Source organism: Rhinoderma darwinii, chromosome 3, assembly GCF_050947455.1.
Source record: "Rhinoderma darwinii isolate aRhiDar2 chromosome 3, aRhiDar2.hap1, whole genome shotgun sequence".
NCBI classification, from domain to species: Eukaryota; Metazoa; Chordata; class Amphibia; order Anura; family Rhinodermatidae; genus Rhinoderma; species Rhinoderma darwinii.
The window spans coordinates 10,319,036-10,345,104 of record NC_134689.1 but is presented as its reverse complement, the minus strand read 5'-3'; the positions used below and the strand labels follow the sequence as shown (position 1 = coordinate 10,345,104).

General features: G+C 45.3%; 2 protein-coding genes across 9 annotated transcripts in view; one reads left to right on the top strand and one right to left on the bottom strand.

Moving 5' to 3' along the window:
* Positions 1 to 26,069, top strand: part of DGKI (diacylglycerol kinase iota) — a 229,932-nt gene that overhangs the window by 192,777 nt on the left and 11,086 nt on the right. For all 8 annotated transcript variants that reach the window (XM_075855860.1, XM_075855859.1, XM_075855858.1 and 5 more), the window contains 2 exons: positions 2,696 to 2,733; positions 25,040 to 25,160. In XM_075855860.1, coding sequence (XP_075711975.1) covers positions 2,696 to 2,733; positions 25,040 to 25,160 — 159 coding nt within the window. The remainder of the gene's footprint in view (positions 1 to 2,695; positions 2,734 to 25,039; positions 25,161 to 26,069) is intronic.
* On the bottom strand, positions 8,767 to 18,380 carry LOC142748681 (uncharacterized). The gene is made up of 3 exons (XM_075855866.1): positions 18,277 to 18,380; positions 11,273 to 12,718; positions 8,767 to 10,008 (listed from the first exon to the last, which is right to left on the bottom strand). The coding sequence occupies exons 2-3, from the start codon at positions 12,679 to 12,681 to the stop codon at positions 10,002 to 10,004; spliced, it is 1,416 nt and encodes a 471-aa protein (XP_075711981.1). The 5' UTR covers positions 12,682 to 12,718; positions 18,277 to 18,380; the 3' UTR covers positions 8,767 to 10,001.

Genomic DNA, 26,069 nt, shown 5'->3' with positions numbered 1-26,069 from the left:
ACCTCCAGTGCCCCTCCAGTGCCCCTCTGCCATGGATCCGCTTTTTTAGGATCCCCTCTGTGTTGTCTCAAAATGGGCATAACGCTTCTCAGACTGAGTCTAAGACACTCCCTCTGTTCACAGGTTGGATAGAACTGCTCACATGAGCAGCTCTGGCCAATCCGAGAACAGAGGGAGTGTCTCAGACTCGTAGTCTAAGAAGCGCTGCAGCCATTTTGGCACAACACAGCGGATCCATGGCAGAGGGGCACATCTGGAGGGCACCAGGTTATATTACTCTACGTACACCATCATATTTAACATGTTGCCCTGTCGCTTTAAGCAACGCAGTGTAATGATCTAACAACGGATATCCACTCTTTTTACCGACTCTGCGCTGGGGCAAATGTAGACAAACCCTTTAAAGTGGTTCTCTGCCTAAATGTGTTATTATGATTGAGGCTGGATTCACACGACCATGTTACGTCCGTAATGTACGGAACGTATTTCGGCCGGAAGACCCGGACCGAACACAGGGCAGGGAGCCGGGCTCCTAGCATCATAGTGATGTACGACGCTAGGAGTCCCTGCCTCTGCGTGGAACTACTGTCCCATACTGTAATCATGATTACAGTACGGGACAGTTGTCTTGCAGAGAGGCAGGGACTCCTAGCGTCGTACATCACTATGATGCTAGGAGCCCGGCTCCCTGCACTGTGTCCGGTCCGGGTCTTCCGGCCGAAATACGTTCCGTACATTACGGACGTAACATGGTCGTGTGAACCCAGCCTGAGAGTAAAGCCTGGTTTTAGTATTATCCGGCCTTTTTGCCTCTTTTTGCCTCAGTTCAGTGGCGATCCATCCGAGACCTGTGTATTCTATCTGGTTGCTAGGAAGCCACTCCTTGACAACCCCATATAAAAGTCTGAGGTTTTTAGGCAGAGCATCCATAGCAACTAGGCTCATGACAATCCATTGCAAAGTTTCAAGTAAGTAGATCATGGAGGTCCAGACGATCGGACCGCACCATTAGGGCACTTCCCAACAGTATTTTATAACGTACTACCATGAAAATACCCCTTCAAATGATAAAATGCGTCCTGCCTCCAGTCGCCACTAGGGGGAGCTTCCTGTAATCCTATTTATACTACTGGTATTGATATGACAATCACATGCGATAAGTCGTCGTGGAGCCCCAGCCCAAAACATGGCACCACTTCTTCATTGTCTGAAGGATCTGCTGCAGGGAGAGGCTGTTCCCGGGTCTACCACAGGGGGCAGTAGAACACCACACAGAGAAGTATTATCCCCAGCATTGCAGAATGCATCGTTATTCAGAAGACTCGCCGTACATTATGCAGCTGGGCCACGCAACGCACTGACATATATTCCCGGGCGGCAAACAGGCTGCAGTTTTGCAGGGTGTGGACCTCCCCCGGGGGTGAGAAAGTAAATACATTAAAGCAGGAGAAGTAAATAAATTCTGTTCTCATCGAGTCCATTTCGGGTCAGGTCCACTAAGTAACGCTGGAAGTTTTACTGCCCCCCCTCCGCTCGGATAAAGATTTAGCAGCACGGCGTAATCTATCGAATGGCGGCGGCTCTCGTGCAGCTCGCGGCGTTACGTGTGTTTCGGAGTAATTGCTTCTAGCCATAAATACCTTTCAAGTAGGATCCATCAATATAAGAGACTGCAGCAGAAATCTTGGCATTAGATTGTTTACTTGCTCTGCAATGCAGTGGGGCTCGAAATACCGAGCCGATAAATACCTACCCGTCTATACGGATGTGGCAGAGCTGAGATTGTCGGGTACAGCCGAGTTGAGTTTGACAGGTGTAGCAGAAATGAGTTGGTAAAGTGTGCAGTTTTGCATAGGACTGATAGCAGGGCTCACTCTTGGAAACAGTAGAGGGGCCAGTCTAACCCTTAGATGACACTAACTTATTGCACTTGGGAGGTGTACCTAGGTTTTCTGTCACTCGGGTTAAGGAATCCGTTTGCTGCCCTTGCCCTGTATTTAAATATCCTTGGCCAAGGCAGAGTAGCTTGTTGGCGCTGTCCTTGGCACCCAGCTGCCCTGAGGTCTATCTGTAGATCGCAATTTACTGTTTGGCTCCCAGTTTTCTGAAAAGCGCAACCAGACTTTGTCTCAGGGAGAGGAGGGGGATGCAGCTGACAGTGATGAAGTCACATTTGACATATTGAGGAGTTAGTCACAGCACTATGAATCTACGAGAGCACCTCTACTCCGTGGAACAATGCCCAACCCCCTGCCCCCCTATCATGTTATCTACCCAGCTTTGCCAGGTCCTGACCCGATCCTTAGTGTAGTTAAACCTACTGCATGATCTCAAAGGGGTTGTTTGATATTAGAAGAAAGGGTTCTCTTTTTTTCACCCCAGAAACAGCCCCGCTTTTGTGCACAGGTTGTGTCTGGTATTGCAAATCAGCCCCATTTAAGTCAATGCAATACCAGATACATCCACATGAGCAAGAGTGGCGCTGTTTCCCTGAAAAAAGCAGACATCTTTTTTTATAATTTCCTAAAAATGAGCAATGCATAATCAATACAGCCCTAAAGAATTAAATGACAAATTCAGCTCTGCTGCATCACTAGAATAGTTGGATATCACAGACTGAGGATATATGATAATAATGAAGCTGCGAATGAAGGATTTGTTTATTAAGCCCTGTGTTCCTTTACTTGTGTTGCAGCTCTGGTACTTGCAGTCCTTGAGGGGGACATCAACAAGGTAAGAATGGACTCCTTATCGTAGAGAACTCGACATGGGATAAGGAGACTCCCCGGAGAAAGCTGCAGTCCGATTACATGGCGTCCATTTAAGTGAATGGGGGACTATGTAATACACAGATGGGTCAAGTCCACCAGAGCAGGAACCACTCTTGTAGCAGTTCTCTGGACTGCTGATAGATTGGGGTCCCAGGCGGGGAAACCCCCTCTACGTCGTCGATATACCCTAATAGGACATATACACAGGGGTTGTTCTGAGTCCTCCGGAGCAGGAGCTGTCTTGTTGTAGAAGCTCTATACACTGGGTCAAAGAGATGGGTCTCGAGCGGGGGACCCCTCTATGATGTAGATGTGGCCTAATAGATCATGTTAACAGGGCTTGTTTGTCTTAGACAATTCATTTTTTTATTTTATTAGGAAATTCGCTAGTGCTTGCAGACGTTTGCCAGTTGAGAAAACGGGGTTTTATTGACCCCCGTTCACCGATTCCCAGCCACCGCATTCTCCATATACTTCAATGGTCAGACACGGCCACCTTCAATTGAAGCGTATGGGAAAACTCAGTGAAGTCATATTCTGTAATGTCGACAATTTTTTTTCTGTTTTTCTAGGATATTTGTATGACAAATAATATTACATATGGCTGCCATTACCGCTCCATCCAGGGTTGTTAGCATTCCCAGACTGAACAGTCTAATTATACATTGATTCGGGAGCAAGGATGTCACACCCTATAACTATTTGCTATTTAAGACTCTAGGAAAGCTGGATGACAACAGGCTATAATGTCAGCCTTATACTGGGGGTAAAAGCCCCTTTGAAGCTAAAGCTACTTTATTCCTAAAACATTATTCCCATGGGGAATATGACCTGGAATCATGCATGGTCATCACATTAAAATGCTTTTTAAAGGAACACTCCAGGCAAAACTGATAGATTGTGCTATGCCTAGTGTGGGACCTAAGGGGGCGGAGCATGACACATGGATTCAAAGAACACCAATGAGAGGAGTCATGCACCACCATTTCAGATTTTGCACAGTAAATCAGTTTGCCAGAAATGTTTCTTTAATGACTATTGCACATTAGAGTCTTTGTGTTTACGATTTTGTACTCCTAGCCATAGCGTGCGCCTTTTACCTGGGGTTGACAAGTTATGAAAATACCAAGTCATTATTTATTTAAATTAAAAAAAGAAATCACTGTATGCAATTCTTAGTGGCACAGTAGTGGGTTCTACAATCACTCAAGCATGGCTGTAGACCCCACTACGGTCCCACTAAGAATTGCATGCCTTCTATGTAAATAAACTGACGGCACTACTTCGTTTGATTTGTTACATAATTTTCTCATAAAACGGCTGGTTCACTCTTCAGTTAAAAAATATTAATATTGTGCACACAAGACACCAGGTTCAGTTTCTAATCAAAAGTTTATTGTTTATATTGAGCATTTTATTATGCGTATAGATGAACATTAGTAACTAATCAGTAGATGGTAAGGTCCTTAAAGAAGTTAGGCCTCGTTCACATGCGTTGGAGGCCCCGTTAGGGCCCTCCTTTGCCGATCAGGCCGATGAGACTGAAAACCATAGCGCAGCATGCTGCGCTATTGTTTCCGATAAAACCACAGACACCCCGACGGAAAGTATTAAAGTCAATAGGTTCCGTCGGCCGCCTGTGGTGTCCACCGTGCAACGGAACTGACACTTCCGGTATTTCCGACGTTCTGCTCCTCTGACGGTGTGGAACAATGGAAAGTCGAAAATTGGTGTAAACCCAGCCTAACCGCTTTAGGAAAATCTTCACTAGCGCATGTTAAGCATTATTTTAATAAACTTACTAATATGTCTTTATATGAAGTTTAGCCCTGCTTTCTTGTGTTTATAAGCCATGCCCCTTCATATAACAGTTGCATCTTATGGCCGCCCACCGATTCCCGTCCATAATATGGCCGCAGGTGGAGGAGCATGTGACCAGACACCTCACTTTACATCCGCAATTGTAACACACTGCGTCCAGGAAACTAGCTGTAGTGTTACAGAGGAGGATGCCGAGTGACGTGTCCGGTTCCCATGCTAATTTACGGACGGGAGCGGCAGCCGGCCGGAAGATACAGCTGTAATAATTGTATTATGAATGCAGGAAAACGGCGCTGAACTTCATATAAACACACGTACAGTAAGTAATTTTTTACAAATAGCGTTTAACATGCATTACTGCAGATTTTCCTGAAGCGGCCAACCCTTTTAAAGCATTATAACCATAATAATATAAAAAAATATTTCATTAGCAATAAATCTGGACTACATTTTTGTGAGTGATTCTCAATAGTAGCAATTTTCATAACAATTCTCAGCTATTTGTGCAAGCTATATCTTGGCATAACAATCCTTGAAATGGCGCAGCAAAAGAAGCTATGTTATAGTAAAAAAATACTTCCTTAATTTGCCATTAGCGCTCATTTTATGTTTTCAAAATGGAAACCATTAAAAGCTTCTGTCGGCAGTTCCATCAAATTTGACAGGAAGAATAGAGCAGAATGCAGCAGACACCACCGATGGAGACCACGACAGAACCCCATCGGACCCCATTATAGTCAATGGAGTCCATCAGGTGCCATAGTTGCCCATCGTGTTGGTGTCTGGGCGGCTCTCACTTTCGATTTAACATTTTTGTAGTATTAAAATGTCAAGTAATTGTTAATTTTGAATAAGTCACTATATACAAATTCCTAGTGGGACAGTAGTGTGGTCTACAATCACTGTAGCGTGAATGTAGACCCCACTACGGTCCCACAAAGAATTGTATTCCTTCTTTGTTATTAATTTAACTGCATTTTTTCGTTTGGTTCAGACCCCAAATGGTTGTCTCTTCCCTAAATAATCCAATGCATGTTGTTCAATATATTTAAAGGGCTTGTCCAGGATTAGAAAATCTTGACTAACGCATATTTTAAAAGACATGGAGAGATTTTTTTCAATGATTAACATATAAATTTCAGCAAAGAATACATATGATAATTCTGCCTTATAAATTCCCTGTATATAAGGAAAAAACAAGCAAAGCTTATAAAGGGACAAATATAACGTAGAATCCGCAAGCAGTATAGCAGATATAGAAGATTTAGGGGGAGGAGTCATTTATCAATTGCTTAGTTTGTGTGACATTCACGGTCTATGTAGATAGAAAAATGTATTTGTGAAAGCGATTGGGCTATGTAAATTTGTAATACATGGCTTGTGGATGGGAGAGGGGGATCTGTATGAGCGGATTAGTATATCCTACATGTATGACATTTTTTTGGCATAATGAATTGCCATTTTTTGAATCCCGTTATCTACAATTGCAGGAATTTCCTGCCCTATGGTAATTAATACATGAGCCACACAGTAACATGAGCAATAATTATGCCAACGGAGAGACTATACATGAATACTAGGGGAAAAAAAGTGTAAAAATAGGGCTTATTTCTTAAAGGAACACTCAACCATAACGGTGCCCATATACTTTACCATGAAGGTGCCCAAACACTTTACCATGAAGGTGCCCATACACTTTACCATGAAGTTGCCCATACACTTTAGATAGCTGTCGACCGAACCTCTCGACTCCACCGTAAACATGCATCTACAGCTCCCCATACACATTAGTCAGCTGAAATCGGGTTCGGAGGACTTCCATATAATGTCTATGGGCGCCTTTATGTGATTTCTGTTATCAGCAGTTTCAGAGCGGGGAAAGGCTGACTGTAGTGTTCTTTAGTGGGGTGAAGGACACAAAGTCCAGAAAAATCCGGTCCCCCTTCCACCCAATGATCTCTACCTAATGTCACATATCTCCACTGCTGAGACTTTCCATGGACCTTGCAATCCATAGATGTGAGTGATATCAATCACTTTAAGCTGATGACAGGTGCATAACTATAGGGGGTGCCGATGTCCCTCTGCTCCCTATGAGAAGACCAGTACCATAAAAAACATGTTGGTGGGGCCCTGTTACAGATTTCGTATTGGTTCCCAGGAGCTTCATGGTGCGCCACTGGTTTAAAAAGAACCTGGAACAATTCTGCATTGTGCTGTTCCTCTGTTATTCCTCCTAGAAATGTATAAATAAATTCACTTTGACGTGTTAACATTCCCCTTGTCACAGGGGCGTGTCCTTACACTGTCTCACTCTGTCATCACTGATTGGACAGCGTCCGTCTGTGTAGGGACACGCCTCCAACTGGTCACGCCCAGTTGCCAATTTATTCATAAATTTCTAGGAGGAATAACAGAGGAACATCACAATGCAGCGTTCTAAGAAAAGATGCTCCAGAATTGTTATTTCATGGGGAATATAATTATTTACTAAAACAGATATGTCAGGAGAGGAGACAAGTCCTCTTTAAGTCTCCCTTAAGACAATGACAGACTTGACGCCAACCCCCTCCCCCCCCCCCCCCGCCTGCTGTATTATATATATCATAAGACGTAATGATCGGCTCAGCTATTAACCCCTTAGTGACCACTAATACACCTTTTTACGTCGGTCACTAATGGGCTTTAGGCTAGGCTGACGCCTTTTCACGTCAGCCTAGTCTAAGTCCTGCACGGGTCTCCCGTGCAGGCTGGAGCCGGGGCTCTGCTGTCTGATGACAGCTGGACTCCTGCTCCAACGCCCGCGATCGAAGTTTACTTCGATCGCGGCCGTTTAACCCGTTAAATGCCGCCGTCAATAGCGACCGCGGCATTTAACTTTGTTTACAGAGGGAGTGAGCTCCCTCTGTCACCCATCGGCGGCCCGCGAATGCAATCGCGGGTCTCCGATGGGGTGTCATGGCAGCCGGGGGCCTGATAAAAGCCCCCAGGTCTGCCCTGGACATATTCTTGTTAGGACGCGCAGGAGGCACGTCCTAACAGATTGCCTGTCAGATTTACACTGACAGGCAATAATGCTCTGGTATACGAAGTATACCAGAGCATTATAGCAGCGATTGGAACATCGCACAGTAAAGTCCCCTAGTGGGACTAATAAAATCAGTCATCAAAGTGAAATAAAGATTATTAATAAAAAGTACAGTAAAAAAATAAATAAAACCATTTTTTTCCATAAAAAGTGGTTTTATTTAGTAAAAGTGTAAAAAAAAAAAAAAGTACACATATGTGGTATCGCCGCGACCGTAATGACTCCATTAATAAAGTTAATATGTCATTTAAACCGCAAAGTGAACACCGTAAAAAAAAAACGCAAAAAACCATGGCGAAATTGCAATTTTTTTCCATTGCCCCCCAAAAAAGTCATAATAAAAATGAATCAATAAGTCCCATGCACCCCAAAACAGTACATTTCAAAACTACGTCTTGTCCCGCAGAAAACAAGCCCAAAAAATCACTACATTGATGGAAAAATAAAAAAATTACGGCTCTTGGAAAGCGACGATGCAAAAACAAATAATTTTAGTTCAAAAGTGTTTTTATTGTGCAAAAGTCGTAAAACATAAAAAAAACTCTACATATGTGGTATCGCCGTAATCGTACCGACCCATAGAATAAAGGTAACATGTTAATTACGTCGCATAGTGAACGGCGTCAATTTAAAAACGCATAGAACAATGGCGGAATTTCTGTTTTTTTTTATAATCCCCCCCCCAAAAAGGTTAATAAAAGTTAATATAAAAATTATATGTACCCAAAAATGGTGCTATTAAAAAGCACAACTAATCCCGCAAAAAACAAGTCCTCATACAGCGATGTAGACGAAAAAATAAAAACGTTATAGCTATTTGAATGCGACTATAGAAAAACGAATAAAATAGCTTGGTCATTAGGGCCTAAAATGGGCTGGTCACTAAGGGGTTAACTCACGAAAAAAATTTTTTATAAACGAGATCTGGGGATTTAAACGCTCAAAGTTTTCGTCTGCAGAGACCAAGGGACGGAAACAGGAGAATTTTAGCCAAAGGAATATCAGTAAAAGCTCCATTGTGCCGGCAGCCGCTGGGCAGGAGCAGATTGATTCCGGGAGCCGAGCCAACAATGTGAGGAGAGATGATAAGATATTGTAAGATTTATTAGAAAAGCAGGAATCTCTGTAACAATTATTGTGAAGAAAAAAAGATTACACATGGAAGATCAAAAGGACAAAATTCTTCATAGTTTTGGAGCAATGGATTCATTTATCTCTCTATCGGGCAGGTCTGTCATTATTACCGGCCAATAGTTCGGCATCGGGAGACGCCAGGACAATGCCGGCCCTGTGTCCAGTTTAAACCTAGAAATTAAGGTAAAGACAAAATTACCCGTCTTGCCGAAATCACGGGCCCATTGTTGGTTCCAGAGGGGTCTTATACCCTAGACCTTTAGACCCTATATTATAGGGTCTTTATTCAATATATTATGTAGTAAGGCATGCACAGTGTTAAATTCCCACAATGCTATACAATACTATGCCCTCCGGCCACGTCCCACATCGGATGCCTATGTTCTGGGTGCTTCGCCAACAATATACACAGACTATACAGGGTGGAGTAACTCGGAGCTCTCGGGTCCCAGTGCAAAATCTATAACAGTGTCCCCCACCTACCATGTGCCATTTATAATACTGGTGTCTTCTTATGTCATAGAGGAGCCTTCGGGCCCCCTGAGGCATTAGGGCCCGGGTGTGATTGCTACACCCTATAGCTATGCCCCTGGGGTCCACACAAGTCATAAAATCAATATGGCCGGTCTAAGCATAGCTTGATTCTTCTTCAGCTTCACCCCACATACACACTTATGTAGCCTTCCCTCTTGTAATGGTGCACCGCCATCCTTTGCTGGGGATCGGCTGAGGAGGCAGATCCTAGCTAAAGGGGAGGGGCTTAGCTTTAATGGTCTCCAATGCAGTCCAAGCCCCATCGCTATGCCCAAAGGTTTCATTGCATTAACATGGGACTCATAGGCTGGGACACCTGGATTCTTTTTTTCTTAATTTTTTCAAATTATCAGATTACCAATTTGGGAAGACTTAATCCAATAGCCCAGCATCCAGGTAGTCCTGCGGATCCAGAACTCAGTCTGCCCTGATTGGATGGTCAATGCAATGAAGGTCCAAGGTTAGGATCTCATGGGTGTTTTCCCAGGGACAATTAACAAATGTTTCAGCCCATCAATAAACTACAGTCCGACAGTTACAGGATAATTTTTCTTTGCGCTGGGATTTCACAAATGCTTCACCACTTTCTGCAAGGCGGAGGTTGGTTTCTCGGAAGACAGAAAAGTCCAAATCGGCCGGAAAACGTCAATTTTTTACACCCTGCAAAACAATACTAAGATGTAGGAATTACTTTGCAGTTTTAATCTAGTTCTAAACTTGTTCAATATCCCACAGAATGATAGTGTGCGGTCACTCCTTCCATTCCTTCTATTAGGCCCGATGACATCATCATACTATGGAGGCCCACTTAGATTTGGAGAACTCTTTAGTAAGTCACTGGCGCTCTCCTAACCATCTAAACTAATGAAGCCATTGTAAATATCTATAGACATCATAGAGGATGGTCCCCTGCTCAGGACCCCCTCCGCAAACCAGAGCGGAGAGCAGCTCCCATCCTGGAGGACTTGGTGTAGCCATGTATTATATTAGATTATAGCCCATTCTTATCATCGATATGACGTTGGTCCTGTGATCTCATGATATAATTATGAGCTTACATCACCTAAGACCTCTGGTTCTGAACACGTGTTTTCGGATAATCATATCGCGACAAGAACCTTGATATGGAAATTGATATTAGGAGGCCTCAGGAACTAACGTCTTGTGGACAACCGTTACTGTTTACAATGGCCTTAGTTGTTCCGAACTACAGAACAGGTAAAAAATTAAAGGGGTGGTCTCCTCTTAGACAACCTCTTTATCCTGAGAGCCGGCTTTAGAGACCCCGGCAGATGGGGCCGGCTGCTCATTTCCCCTTATGAATGGTCATCCATGTACTTCATGAATTGCTCAAGTCCTACAAGAGCGGGAGTTTGCCATGAAAGGGTTCCAGAGGGGACCTACCTATGATGTCCGTAAGCCCTAATAAGGCATATGGATGGGGTTTGTCCTGATGGGACATCCCATTTAAGTCAAACTTTATGTTGGTTAAGTATCACATATACTCTTTGAAACCTCATTACGTCTACATTCACCATAGTCTTGTCAGAAGATGGCATTGGTGGGAGTACTTGAGCGAACCCCTGATAGTTCTCAAAAGAAAGGTTGATGGAGAATTCTCTGGACACAACACTAACAGCTCAAATCAACCACTTCTGAAATCAACACTCAAAAAAGTTTCTTTATAATCAGTTGAGCTCCATCGCAAGTTTTCGAGATTTCCAGTGATGGAAACCTGAGTAGCACAGGGGTCAGCTACGCTAACAACCACCACATTTCTTTTATTTTTGGAACTGGTGGACATCTGGGCTCTTTAATACCCACCATTATCTTCTCCGGATATGTCTATTCTATGGAATTCCACTTCACTATTTTTGTGAATGAAATTCTGCATCGTTTTTGGTTACAGGTAGGGTTGTATTACCTGAGTTTTTTATATTCTTCCGGCAAAAGATCTTCATATCTGCTCAAATGCACCAACAGATTCCCGTAAGGAGCATCGTGGATTTCTTCATTTGGAACATTGTACCTTTGTAACCTCTTCCATATCGTTTTGCGTGAAGGACATCCCGCTATCGCTTTCCGTGCATTGACATACCCATCCCTATCTTCCTCTTCACATACAAGGCAAAAATACTCAGCCATGCGTGCAGCGCGTTCAAGGACCTCATAATCCTCGTCGCGCAAATTTTGAACCATTTTATTTAAATGAGGCAGCAAGCCTTCACAGATAGCATTTTTGTATTTGGGATCATCCTTCGATGACGGATTTGAGCATTCCCCTATGCGGTATAACATCCACATACGGTCAAAATATTTCAAGACTTTGTCATCTTCCCTCATTTGTTCTTTATCCAGCATGTCGTCCAGGTCAGGATGGAAGGTTTCGGCAATTTTTTTGCACATATAGAGCCAAGTATATTTACCCGTTTTCACTTTGTTAAGTAATAAAGAGAAGTTCCTCGAATCCATACAACTGTGTAGGATTTCTTCAAAGTCTTGTTGACTCCATTTCCAAATCCCGTATTCCACCCCACAGCTACACAGCCAATCCAAAACATTCCAGCTGTCGACTTTTCCAAGCCTATCGACGATATTCGTAATGGATCCCAGATGTAACGAATTCTCCACCCCGCCATTTTCGAGCTGGGCACGGAGATGTGGTTGGTTATATTTACAGCCAGGAATAATGAAAAAGTCATTTTTAATGTTGAACTGGAATCCATATTGTTTTTGACATTCCACCAATTGATCTTGAAAAGAAGAACATGTTTTTTCCAGTTCTCTACACTTGGCTTGGTGTTCCTTTAGTTCTTCGTCCTTCTGGTATAACTGAAATGTCAAGTGCTCCTTCTGATCCTCAAGTGATTTTCTGAGGTTGACTTCCTTCTCCTTCAAAAGGTCATTTTGGATTATCATCTGCTTTTCGGCAAGCAATTCGCGTTGAAGCTCCTCACATTGTTTCTTTAAGATGAAATTCTGGGTTCTCAAACTCAAGTTCTCACCCGTTGTCTGCTCCAGATCTGTTCTCATGGTTTTCGCATCTTCTAATTTTTCTCTGGTCAGTTTTGCTATGAAAGAAAGTTGGGAAAACAAAGCTGCTTTCGGCTTCTCAGATTTCGGTGGCTTTTCTTCGGAAGACTGAAATTCTTCCCAGGATTCGCACCAATCCTTCCAAGGATTCCAGTCTTTGTATTCCGAAGAAGAAAAATCATGGGTTATGATCCATTTAGGAAATATCATTTTGTACCACGCGTCACACACTGTTCTCCAGGAAGAATGATTTCGGTCTCCAGCTTTCTTCCTAGACATCAAGTATCTTAGAGCTTCCATAGTGGTAGAGTTTTGATGCAGTTGAAGATTTTTTTTTCTAAGGGATGAAAGAACATTTATCAACAAAAAGACACAATTTTTTTTTACTATATTAAAAACTTGCACTGACATCTACTCCTCTGAGTGTACTTTCAAAGACAAATGAAGGACCTTGAAAGATCACAGTTAGTGATGAGGGATTGGGGGGCTTAGCTCAAGGAGCCATAAGGTGTCCATGGCATCAAAGGTAGAGTATCAATCGGCCCTAGGAAGTCTTGGGGTGGGAAGGTCAGCTATTGTCTCACCTGAAGCAATATGTGAAGTAGACGGACGGAAGGGTGGGAGAAGGTGAAGAGGATTTTAAGGAAGGCCTGGTAGAGGCAGGGTCACTACTTACCTTTGGTGAGGGACCCATAGTGGCAGACGGGAAAGGCTGACCGGGTTAAAGGTTTTGGGAACTGGTGTGAGACTGGCCCAAACTTGTAGTGATTGGTCAGGCTCCCCTACACTACATTTCGAGTGTTTTTGTTAGTTGATGTGTATTTTTAACTTATGGCATAATCGTCCAAGGCAACAACCATGAATTGACAAGTCGTATGGAAAACGGCCGTCTGAAAATGTATGGCTAGCTTAAAGGGGCTCTGTCACCACATTATAAGTGCCCTATCTCCTACATAATGTAATGTAGATAACAGTGGTTTTTATTCAGAAAAACAATCATTTTTGAGCAAGTTATGACCTATTTTAGATTTATGCTAATGACTTTCTTAATGCCCAACTGGGCGTTTTTTAGCTTTTGACCAAGTGGGCGTTGTAAAGAGAAGTGTAGGACGCTGACCAATCAGCGTCATACACTTCTCTCCATTCATTTACACAGCACATAGTGATCTTGCAAGATCACGCTGTGCTGTCACATACTTACACATTAACGTTACTGAAGTGCCTTGAGAGTGAATAGACATCACCTCCAGCCAGGAAACGATGTCTATTCACAATCCCGACACTTCGGTAACGTTTGTGTGGGACTTAATGACAGCACATCGAGATCACGCTTGCTGTCATTAAGTCCCACACAAACGTTGCCGAAGTGTCGGGATTGTGAATAGACATCGCGTCCTGGCTGGAGGCAATGTCTATTCACTCTCAAGGCACTTCAGTAACGTTAATGTGTGAGTATGTGACAGCACAGCGTGATCTCGCGAGATCACTATATGCTGATTACATGAATGGAGAGACGTGTATGACGCTGATTGGTCACTGATTGGTCAGCGTCATACACTCCTCTCCACAACGCCCACTTGGTCAAAAGGTAAAAACACGCCCAGTTGTCTATTAAGAAAGTCATTAGCATACTTCTAAAATAGGTCATAACTTGGTCAAAAATGATCGTTTTTCAAAATAAAAACCACTGCTATCTACATTACAGCGCCAATCAGATTATGTAGGAGGGAGGGCACTTATAATCTGGTGACAAAGTTTTTTATCCACTTTGTGTTTATATGTATATGGACGTCCTAACTGCAGCTAAGTCTATTGGTATATATATTTTCATCCAGCACTTGGACGGCATATCACTTTGTATAGCACTCTGCCATTAAGGAGATCGGGTAAACAGGGTGTCAGCCCGATCCTACTGAAGCGAAAAGTTACAAAAAGTGCCAAACAAGTGCTCAAAATGGGGACCACTGGTGGGGTATAACATCAATGATTAAGGTCGGTAGAGGTCTCTGGCCAAAAATTTGGTTTGGGCCCCACTCTACCACTAGTAACCAAACCACCCGACTTCTTATAGCAGCTATAAATAGTGACTTCTGGGGCATTCTTAGAAAATGCTAAATAGAGAGGGAGAACCGGACTGTGCAGGGAGAGTGGGTGGTTGATGCCCCCTGGCACGAGCCCCTTGTGCCCTTCCTATATTCCTGCCTTGGCTGTATTACATCTTTATGTTGTACGGTGCCGTAATAGAGCTCCCATAGAAATCCAAGGGGCCTTACTACACCTCCATATGCCTCCGATTCCATACAGAGGCACATGAGCCGAACCAAGGAGCTATTCTCACCTAGAAGCTTCTTCTTGGGTAGAAAACCTCATGGTATGACGACACACAAGAGTACTGAACAGCGTCAATCAAGGGGTTAAAGGGCCAGGATCGGAGGATTACACAGCCCCAACTAGATATGCTTAAAACTTTTTGAAATAATATATTTCTTCTGCGTCACCCCTTCTTAATTCTCTTTTTATTGTGATCCTGATCTTCGTTCCTCCCACATCTGTATCGTCAAACCCACAGATCACATCTGGTCCCCCATCCAAGGACACGGTAGTCCGCCGTTCATGTCTTCGTGGGTGAGGAAGGTGACCCAAGTTTTACCAAGTTTATTGTCTTTATGCAGAGGGATCACCTGATCGCTCCATGACACCTTTTTAATACAGTCGTGGTCGGTCAGGTGATCCCTCTTGGCCAATCTGCTACAGGAATGTCCTGTTTTATATAGAGGGCGTTGTTCAGTGGGTGCACTCACCAACTTAAGACTGGGTGCCCATGGGACGTATACTTTGCGAAAAAAACATGCAGTGTATCCGACCTGGAACCCGCAGGACTTTCTGTCTGAAAAATCGCACAACATTGTGGTGCGATTTTTCAGACGGAAACTTCGCTACGTAAATAAGCGCACATATTTACCCCCTTTCTCCTATGATATCCGCTCCGGCCTCCCTGGATGACGTTGCAGGCCATGTGACGCTGCAGCCTGTGATTGGCTGTAGTGGTCACATGGGATACGTAATCCCAGGCGGCCGGACTGCATGAAGGAGGGCGTTCTGGGTAAGTATGTATGTTTGTTTTTTTCCGACGTTGCGATTGTTACGTAAACGCTTCGAATACGCCGCAAAAGTCGCAAAACACTGGGCTTTCTGTTTCGGGATTTGCATCCCTACTGAATTCAATGGAGAAAACCCGCAGCAGAAAATCAATGAAAACGCAGCATAAATTGACATGCTGCGGAATTAGGGGATGTTCACACGCAGTGTTTTCAGACGTAATTCGGGCGTTTTACGCCTCGAATTACGCCTGAAGAAACGGCTCCATTACGCCTACAATGGGTTTTATGATGTTCTGTTCCCACGAGGTGTCATTTTACGCGTCGCTGTCAAAAGACGGCTCGTAAAAAGACGCCCGCGAAAAAGAGGTGCATGTCACTTCTTGGGACGTTTTTGAAGCCGTTTTTCATTGACTCCATTGAAAAACAGCTCCAATAACGTCCGTAAAATACACCGCGAAAAACGCGAGTAGTTACAAAAACGTCTGAAAATCAGGAGCTGTTTATGCCTGAAAACAGCTCCGTATTTTCAGACGTGTTTTGCTACTGCGTGTGAACATACCCTTAAATTCCGCACCGCAGGTCAATTTATTAACGTTTATTTCCGCAGCGTGGGCATGAGATTTTTTAAATCTCACCCACTTTGCTGCTACTGTAAATGCTGCGGAATTTCCGTACACAATTCCATTGCGGAAATTCCGCAGCGTTTACGCTACGTGGGAGCCCGGCCTAAAGGAGTTGTCTTACCTGAGCAAACCCTACGTAAAATGCAGCCATCTATGATCAGCTGATCACTGAGGGTCCGCTGCAAGGCCCCTTTACATGATCTAGTCCACTTTAGCTCATAGATGGCATTCTCAGTGGTGGAGTCCCCCCTGATGGCACAGCCCTTTACCACCAATTTCTTTTTATCGAAATAAGTCCAAAATTCAGTACTGATTAATCTTGTAATATATCTTTATACAAGCCAGAGCTCCGTTTTTCTGATACAGAGCTCCAAATCCCCTGCTGAGACATAAATGATAAAGTTCTGATTACCTTCCGCCACCACTAGGGGGAGCTTACTGGATACCGTTCGATTAAGTTCATTGTATAATCTTAGGCAAGGGTTATCCAGTGGTATAAAAACCTGACCTGATTATGTACAACTAACACAGTAGCGTGGCTCGTTACAGTGTATCAAAACTAATAAACCATGCAGCCGGGATCAGGACCAGTTTTCAGTCTACAGAGAATGTTTCCATTCAATGACAGCAAAGCAAGACCTCAAAAACTTAATCCAGTTTGAGGGGCTACACAGAGGGTGCTCTTAGTAATTACTAGTTTCGCTTACTGGGGTGCAGAAATATTTTAACATAAATCAATCAATGTATTCAGTGAAGTCAATGATGATAGAAGATCCCATTTAAAGGGGAATTCCACCCTATTGTGTCTTCTAACATGTCTCAGACATGTCTGTGCTGCAATATCCCGTCCGGTGAAATTTCCCTTTAAGGCTATGTTCACACGCTGTGTTTTCAGGCGTATTTCGGGGCGTAAACGCCTCGAAAAACGGTAGCTAAACGCCTACAAACATCTACCCATTGAACTGCGTTTAGTTCAGACGGGGGTTTTTTTAGGCCACCGTTTTAAAAAAACGGCACGTAAAAAGGAGCATGTCACTTCTTGAGCTGTTTTTGGAGCTGTTTTTGGAGCTGTTTTTCATTGTGTCAATGGAAAAACGGTTCCAAAAAACGCCTCAACAAAAAGTTTTCGGCTACAAATTGAAAACGGCTCCGTAATTTTCAGCCGCTTTTAATTTTGCGTGTGAACATACCCTAAGGGTGTATTTATATACGCATTTTTTTGCCCTCATTTTCGTAACCGCGCAAAAACATTTTTGTTATAATGCAACACTGTCCAGTTTTGTTTACACTGGCGTTACCGGTTTCTGTTGGAATTTTCGGAAATCTTTCCGATATTACAACAATAATAACGCAGTCTGCAGTGCTATTCCGAAAACCCGACAGACCCCAATAAAGACTAAAACGTATCCGGCGTATCTGTCGTGACGCCGTTATCAATACAAGGCTCGGGATCCGCGGCGACTTATCGCACGCAATGTCTTGTGGCGTGATGCAATCTTGTACCGCAAAAACGTACGCAATGCAGAACTTGCTATTTTCCCTGCAATTTAAGGGGAGGAGCCTTCTTTTTAGAAGGAAAACATATTAAAACGGTTTTGCGATTTTGGGTAGAAGAATAATATTCGCTGTTTACGATTAACGATTATCGCAAAAAATCCAACCCATAGGGACCCATTAGACAATATCAAACCGTGAGCGCATTAGTGCGATGTTACTCCTCCTAAGTATCGACCGTTACCGCCGCTATCGTTAACCAATAGGAAAGCACGAAATAGCAAAGCAGGTTATCGCAATGCAATCTATTGTGGTCATTCGTAAATACTCGGCGGCAGACCACCAAAAAACCGCCATCAAAAATAGTTACAAAAATTTCCGAACCTCCTAAAAACTGCACCAGCGCCATTTTGGCTGCAACGTTCCCTCTGGTCGCTACTTTAAATTGACAAAAAGTTGAACATATTACAAGATCATTATCAGGGGCCGGCCATATGCATATAGATAAGGGGGCAAATCCCCGGGCCGGGACTGAGGGCGGGTGGTTTAGGGGTATTTTTCATGAATACAAAAAGTGTCCCTCTTAAAGGGCCCCAGTTCCTAAAGTTTACAGGTCTAAAGCAAGCGCTCCACATCCTCCAAGCCAGCAGTCACACAGCAAGCGGGTCATTATTTACCTTGTCCTTCGTCAGGATTTCACAAGTTGTGTTGCATATAAGGGCACAGACGACTGTTACTTCTCGGCTACAACACCACAAGACAGTAGATTTTTTCCCATGATGCCCCTCCCACCCGAAGGTACTAACAGGAAATAAGTTTTCTGAAAATCGTTTAACCCCTTAATGACGGACCCATTTCTGGCTGTCCGATCCAAAAACATTTTTGTTTGTTTTTGCTTTCCCGCATTCCTTGAATGTTTTTGTTTTTTTATGTTGATGTAGTTGTAGGAAGTCGTGTGTTTTTTTTTGCAGGATGAGTTGTAGTTTTTAGGGTTAATTTTAGGGTCTGATATCGTGTCAGGCCCACCATATGATCCTCTTGTACGCTGCTGGGCCACTGATCAATATGATTGTGGGGATTCTAGATATTTATGTGATGTTTATAGTTTTATGAAATTTTTAGTCTTTTTTTATGTTTTTTTTTTTATAAAGTTTCGTTTTTTGGGTTTGTTTACACTTTAATTAGTAATTTTTTTAGGACATTGCGGGAAAACGCAGACTTTTTTGAACGGCTTTTGACCGCAAGATGTAAATAAACCCTTATAGCAATCACCAAACGGGACAGTCCTGGAAAATGTCTAGGAACTCAGCAGTCAGCCAAAGGGGTGAACCCTGGGAGCCAATAAAGGGAACCCCCCTCTTTATGTCAACATATTGCATTGATCACAGTGATTAAGTGGTTAAAAGTTCATGATCAGCGGTCCCTCTGCTCGCAGGCAGCTGTGCGGGGGGGGGGGAGGGGGGGTGGTTTTCAATTATAAGAGGACACAGAATAAATAAGTTTTGCATTTCACGCTGTTTTACCACAGAGACTAAAATGCAGATTTATTAGGCTGATTTGTAGTTACGGTAGAATTCTATTCATCTCACTTCTGATAGTTCAGAATGTTTACAGATTTGTTATGTGCTGCTGTGGGGAGAGGGAAGAACAAGCTGCAGAGGACTTGTGGGGAACCATACTGGATTTAAAAAAAAGTCCTATAGTCTGGCAATTAGATATAACCCCGCCCTCTGTATTCTGGATTATTGGACTTTTACCGTGTTATGTAAAGCAAATCTTTCGGATTCCACCACTTGAACTAGTAACTAGGATTATTGACCAGAACTGTTGCATAAACATATGTGAATTGGGCGCTAGCATTACCCTTTGGAAAAGCCCTTTTGGGCGGACGGCAGTATTGTAGCGTACAAATGGTAAATGTACTTTATAAATGCACGTCAGGCCACTCTCCTGCACGTCAGGCCACTCTCCTGCACATCAGACCACTCTCCTGCACGTCAGACCACTCTCCTGCACATCAGACCACTCTCCTGCACGTCGGGCCACTCTCCTGCACATCAGACCTCTCTCCTGCACGTCGGGCCACTCTCCTGCACATCAGACCACTCTCCTGCACGTCGGGCCACTCTCCTGCACATCAGACCACTCTCCTGCACGTCGGGCCACTCTCCTGCACATCAGACCACTCTCCTGCACATCAGACCACTCTCCTGCACGTCGGGCCACTCTCCTGCACATCAGGCCACTCTCCTGCACGTCGGGCCACTCTCCTGCACGTCAGGCCACTCTCCTGCACATCAGACCACTCTCCTGCACGTCAGGCCACTCTCCTGCACGTCAGACCACTCTCCTGCACGTCGGGCCACTCTCCTGCACATCAGACCACTCTCCTGCACGTCGGGCCACTCTCCTGCACGTCAGGCCACTCTCCTGCACATCAGACCACTCTCCTGCACGTCGGGCCACTCTCCTGCACATCGGGCCACTCTCCTGCACATCAGACCACTCTCCTGCACGTCGGGCCACTCTCCTGCACATCAGGCCACTCTCCTGCACATCAGACCACTCTCCTGCACATCAGGCCACTCTCCTGCACTTCGGGCCACTCTCCTGCACGTCAGGCCACTCTCCTGCACATCAGACCACTCTCCTGCACGTCGGGCCACTCTCCTGCACATCAGGCCACTCTCCTGCACGTCGGGCCACTCTCCTGCACATCAGGCCACTCTCCTGCACGTCAGGCCACTCTCCTGCACATCAGACCACTCTCCTGCACGTCGGGCCACTCTCCTGCACATCAGGCCACTCTCCTGCACGTCAGACCACTCTCCTGCACGTCAGGCCACTCTCCTGCACATCAGACCTCTCTCCTGCACGTCGGGCCACTCTCCTGCACATCAGACCACTCTCCTGCACGTCGGGCCACTCTCCTGCACATCAGGCCACTCTCCTGCACGTCGGGCCACTCTCCTGCACATCAGGCCACTCTCCTGCACGTCAGGCCACTCTCCTGCACATCAGACCTCTCTCCTGCACGTCGGGCCACTCTCCTGCACATCAGACCACTCTCCTGCCCGTCGGGCCACTCTCCTGCACGTCAGACCTCTCTCCTGCACATCAGACCTCTCTCCTGCACGTCAGGCCACTCTCCTGCACATCAGACCTCTCTCCTGCACGTCAGGCCACTCTCCTGCACATCAGACCACTCTCCTGCACGTCAGACCTCTCTCCTGCACGTCGGGCCACTCTCCTGCACGTCAGACCACTCTCCTGCACGTCAGACCTCTCTCCTGCACGTCAGACCACTCTCCTGCACATCAGACCACTCTCCTGCACATCAGACCACTCTCCTGCACATCAGACCACTCTCCTGCACGTCGGGCCACTCTCCTGCACATCAGGCCACTCTCCTGCACGTCGGGCCACTCTCCTGCACGTCGGGCCACTCTCCTGCACGTCAGGCCACTCTCCTGCACGTCAGACCACTCTCCTGCACATCAGACCTCTCTCCTGCACGTCAGGCCACTCTCCTGCACATCAGACCACTCTCCTGCACGTCAGGCCACTCTCCTGCACATCAGACCTCTCTCCTGCACGTCAGACCACTCTCCTGCACATCAGACCACTCTCCTGCACGTCAGACCACTCTCCTGCACATCAGACCTCTCTCCTGCACGTCAGGCCACTCTCCTGCACATCAGACCACTCTCCTGCACGTCAGGCCACTCTCCTGCACATCAGACCTCTCTCCTGCACGTCAGACCACTCTCCTGCACATCAGACCACTCTCCTGCACGTCAGACCACTCTCCTGCACGTCGGGCCACTCTCCTGCACGTCAGACCTCTCTCCTGCACGTCAGGCCACTCTCCTGCACATCAGACCTCTCTCCTGAACGTCGGGCCACTCTCCTGCACGTCAGACCACTCTCCTGCACGTCAGGCCACTCTCCTGCACGTCAGACCACTCTCCTGCACGTCAGACCACTCTCCTGCCCGTCGGGCCACCCTCCTGTCCTAAAAAGAAAAAGTAAAAATATTTGCCTCATTTTGGATGTGAGATCTGCGACTGGATGCCCAGATCAACCCTGGTGCTGACAGGACAGGACTTTTTATGAGTCGGGGTCCGTCTTTTATAGGAATGCGGAACACCTGCACTTATATATTGTATATTGTATAATCCATAGAAAGAAACACAATAATATACGTTATTGGATCCGGGCAGGGATGAGGGCATCGAACTTCTCCCGCTGACCTGTGAGACTTTCAGGGATTCTCTATTCTAGTTAACGTCATGGGTATTAGTACTGTAGTAACAGCTAAAGATGCTGTTAGGGGCCCAGCTCCACTTCTGGAAATCTCAAGTGCCAAAAAATGTGAACGGGCCACTTCAAAAAGTGCAGAAGCATTTGCTCCTTTTTCAAAATAAGGGCCCCTGACCTATTACCCAAACCCACATGGCCCCGCAAGGGTCAGGGAAGAGTGGCCACTCCTCGCTGAAGCCTAGGGTGACCCGTCTGTGCCCTAATGTCTGTCTAAGCCGCCACCTAAGCGTCCCCCACAGCTCCAAGTTTAGGTTTGGCCCCCCCAGAATGGGATGTAGAACTGGTGAGAACATTTTCTTGGTGAGTTGCGAGCAGACACGTATTTGCCGCCGTATCTGGCTGAGAGTGAATGGGTTAAATATTTTTCTTCTCACCGAGCGCTCTGTTCTGTAGTCGATGGGGAGTTGTTTGTGGCTGCGGGACAAGGAATGTCAAGGCATTGTGGGGGAGGACTGGATTGGCAGACAGAATGGAGGGGGTGTTATCAAGGGGGGAGTAGACGTTCATAGTAAAAGCAGAAGATCTATGGGGGGGGGGGGGTTTAACCAAGGGCACGGAGACTTAACATAAGGGGAACCTGCCATTACAATTCTGGGAAGACGACATCTTAAAGGGATCGTACCAGCATCACTAGTATACGCCACCAATGTCCGATCGGCGGGGTCCGTGCACCCACTGATTGCTAGAACGAAGCTTGGCATATTTTGGTAAACCACAAATCTTGTCTTCCCGCTGCCACCACTAGAGGGCAATCCCTATACGATTGTATTTGCCTCCTCTTGATCTGAATAGGCGCCCTCTAGTGGCAGAAACCGTTTCTGCACAGCTGTACTAATGACAATGCTCATCTCTTATGTAGGGGCCTGGTTGTAATTGAATCTTATAAAACTATAATATCATTTTTTCAGCGTTTTCAATATGTCTGCTTGCAGTCGGTGAATGAAAACACATCCTGACCTAATGCTGACACAGGTGCATGGCTTGTTGCAGTGTACAGAAGTATAGGGATATTGTGTGCCGCTCAGTGCACATGGCTTTGCTTGGCGTTTCCAATCGCTGACAGCAAGCAGAGGTTTTCAAAATGCTGAGGAATTTAAATACGAAGTATATTAGAAAGTTGCAAATATTTTTATTATACAACGCACAAAGGGTTGTCTCATATGACCTATTAGGGTATGTGGATGTCATGGAGGGGGTCTTCCCGCTCGGGGGCCCCACTCTATGAGCCGGATAAAACATATAATCGTCTATTCTTGTGTTTCGCAGAAAATGACGCACAAATCCCCCCCTCCCCCACCCGTATTTTTAGTCATCCATAATACACTACATATCCCGTAGGGCCATACAGGTCCGCATTGTATCTATTGATCATGGACACTGCATAGCGGAGTGATACGTGAGGCGCTGGGTGAACGCTGCGGTTAATATGATGGGGGGGGGGGGTGGCTGAAATCTCCCCACGCGTTTCTCGCCCTTTGTTCACATACAGGCAGTTATAGCGTCCGGCCTCCCGTAATTGCGACCACCATTCAGACCAGTCAATTTCGCACTTCCCATTATCACAATTGCAGTTTGGACCATTATCGCGTATCCGGTCGCGGCTTCGTCGTCCTTTGTTCGCGTTGGTTTCTCTCTGGCTCTTAATATCCTTTGATTGATGAGCATCAATTTTCTATTTGAGTCCGTCCTGCGCTCCCGAGGGTTTTATAACGCAGTTACCACAATGTGACGTCCGCTCTGTAGCCGCACAGTTGGGCTCTGCTACATTAGAGCTTACAATCTAATTTCCTTAAAGGAGAAGCCCTACATTAAAGAAAGCCTCTTGTTTTGTGTTTTTAAAATCGTTTAAATATCCTATTGAAGTTTCCAGCCTCTTGTCCCCATGGCAACACCTCTATACTCTGACCGTTCAGTGTTGTCATAGGGACACTGGGCCTCAGAGCAACCAGTAAGATGGCATCTTTCATTCTGTTATCTGTGCTAGTAAAATAACTACTTGATTCTAGACTTGCTGCTGCTGTCCCTATGATAACACTGAGCTGCCAGAGCACAGGGGTGTTGTCATAAGGACACAGGCAGAGAAACTTCAACCCCCTGACACATGAACTACCGATGCAAAGGAAGTGTTGTCATGGGGGCATAAAGAACTTTTAACTTTGAGAGAAGTAAAATATTTTAATCGTTTTTTTCCCATTTTTGAAAACGTTTTTCTGGCGTTTTTACGCTGTTGCAACGCAACGGCCAGATGTCTGCTGCCCAGGACGCCATATTTATGATGCTCTGCGTCCTCTATAATATACTCACCTCTCTAGGTCCCGCAGTCCTCTCCGATCCTGGGCGCCGCTGCAGACTATGTCCTATTGCCAGGCGTGGGGCCGGTCTGGGGTCAATATTCGTTCTGCGATGTGATGTAGGGGATCGTGTGCACTATTTGTGATTTAGATGCCGTAGTTTGGGGGCGTGTCCTATATAAATGGGCGGGGCATAGGGGGACAAATTTTGGTTTGTGCGCCACTTCCTGAAATTTTCCTGATATCCCTTCCCAAAAATTGCTGCTTTTGCTTTTCTATAAAGAAATCCGACCTGGCATGCTTTGAATCCTCGCACCCTGCTGATAAATATGGTGCACGCTGCTCCGGAGGAAATACTGGTGCACCAAGATTAAAAAATCTCCACCCAGGGTGTTTCTTTTATGTTGATTCTGAGAGCGTTTACCATTTTTTTGGCCATTTTTCAGGAGTGCGCCGGATTACTGGTACTGTAATATTTAATAATATAATGGCACCATTTCGTATGGAAATTTTACCCTGGGCCTCGAAGGAGGAGGCGCGCCAAAAAAAGACCTTTTGTATAGTCTGCTTTAAGAATTACGTGTATAATGCAATGGTCTCCAACCTGTGGCTCTTCTGCTTTGGGAAACTACAACTCCAAGCATGCCCTGATAGCGTCAGGCCTTCCAAGCATGCTGAGAGTTGTAGTTTCACAACGGGCCCTGGTATAATGTATTGGCGTCCAGTCTCGGGGGGTCTAAGGCGAGTGAAGGAGGGGGCTGTAATTGTGGTTGTATAGACTTTACCTCAGTCTTACTTTATGTCTCCCCCCCCCCCCCCTCCCCAGGTGACTGAGTTCTGTGAGAAAGGAGCAAGTTTACGGATCCAGGGACCAGACCGCTGCTCTCTGCTACACCTGGCAGCGGGGGCAGGGCATGCGGAGATCGTATCATACATCCTGGAGACTGGTGAGCTGTATACCTTATATACCAAGGAGCCGTCACAGTGCGGCGACGGCTGATGCAAGGGTTGCATGGGACTGCAGGATGACAGGGCAGGACACACCATCAGGGCCTTTTCTATTCGCAGTAGTTTCGCTGTTCATCCAGGAGCAGTTGAGAGAAAATGTCAAACTCAGCTCAACTACATCAAACTCAGCCCTGCTATATCTGACACTCCGCTAAGCAATACCATTCAAATTCAACCATGCTACATCTGACATGCTCAGCTAACCTACATTGAACAAATTCAACACTGCTACATCTGACATGCTCCGCAAACCTATCAGACATATTCTACACTGCTAAATATGACAATTTCAGCTCAGCTATATCGGAAAAATGCAAACACTGCTACATCTGACAAGCTGGGTACTGCTACACCTCAAGTATTCGGCCGAGCTATATTCAACTTTGCTGCATTAGACAAACTCAGTTATACTACATCTGACAACTAAATAGTTTTTGCATCTGACAAATTCAGTTAAACTGCTTCCGAAAATCTTAACTCTGCTACTTCTGACAAACTGACCCCTGAAACATGAGCTGAGCTATATCAGACCAGCTCAACTATGCAATGTCTGACAAACCCAGCTTTACTAGATAAAACCAACATAGCTCTGCTGCATCAGTTAGGCTGAATTGTGCCATTTTGCAAATATTATATAGACAGCTCTGCTAGTCCGTGACAAACACCTTTAAGCTGCATTGGACAAACTCGGCTAAGCTATATCAGACCGTTTCTGCTCTGCTGCAACATACAAACTCAGCTCTGCTATATCTGTATGGTAATTTCTGGTGGCACAGTAGAGCGTACAGTGTGGGAATGGAAGGGTTAAAGTGAGGGCAGCCTGACCATGACCTCAGCTCCCTGTCCCA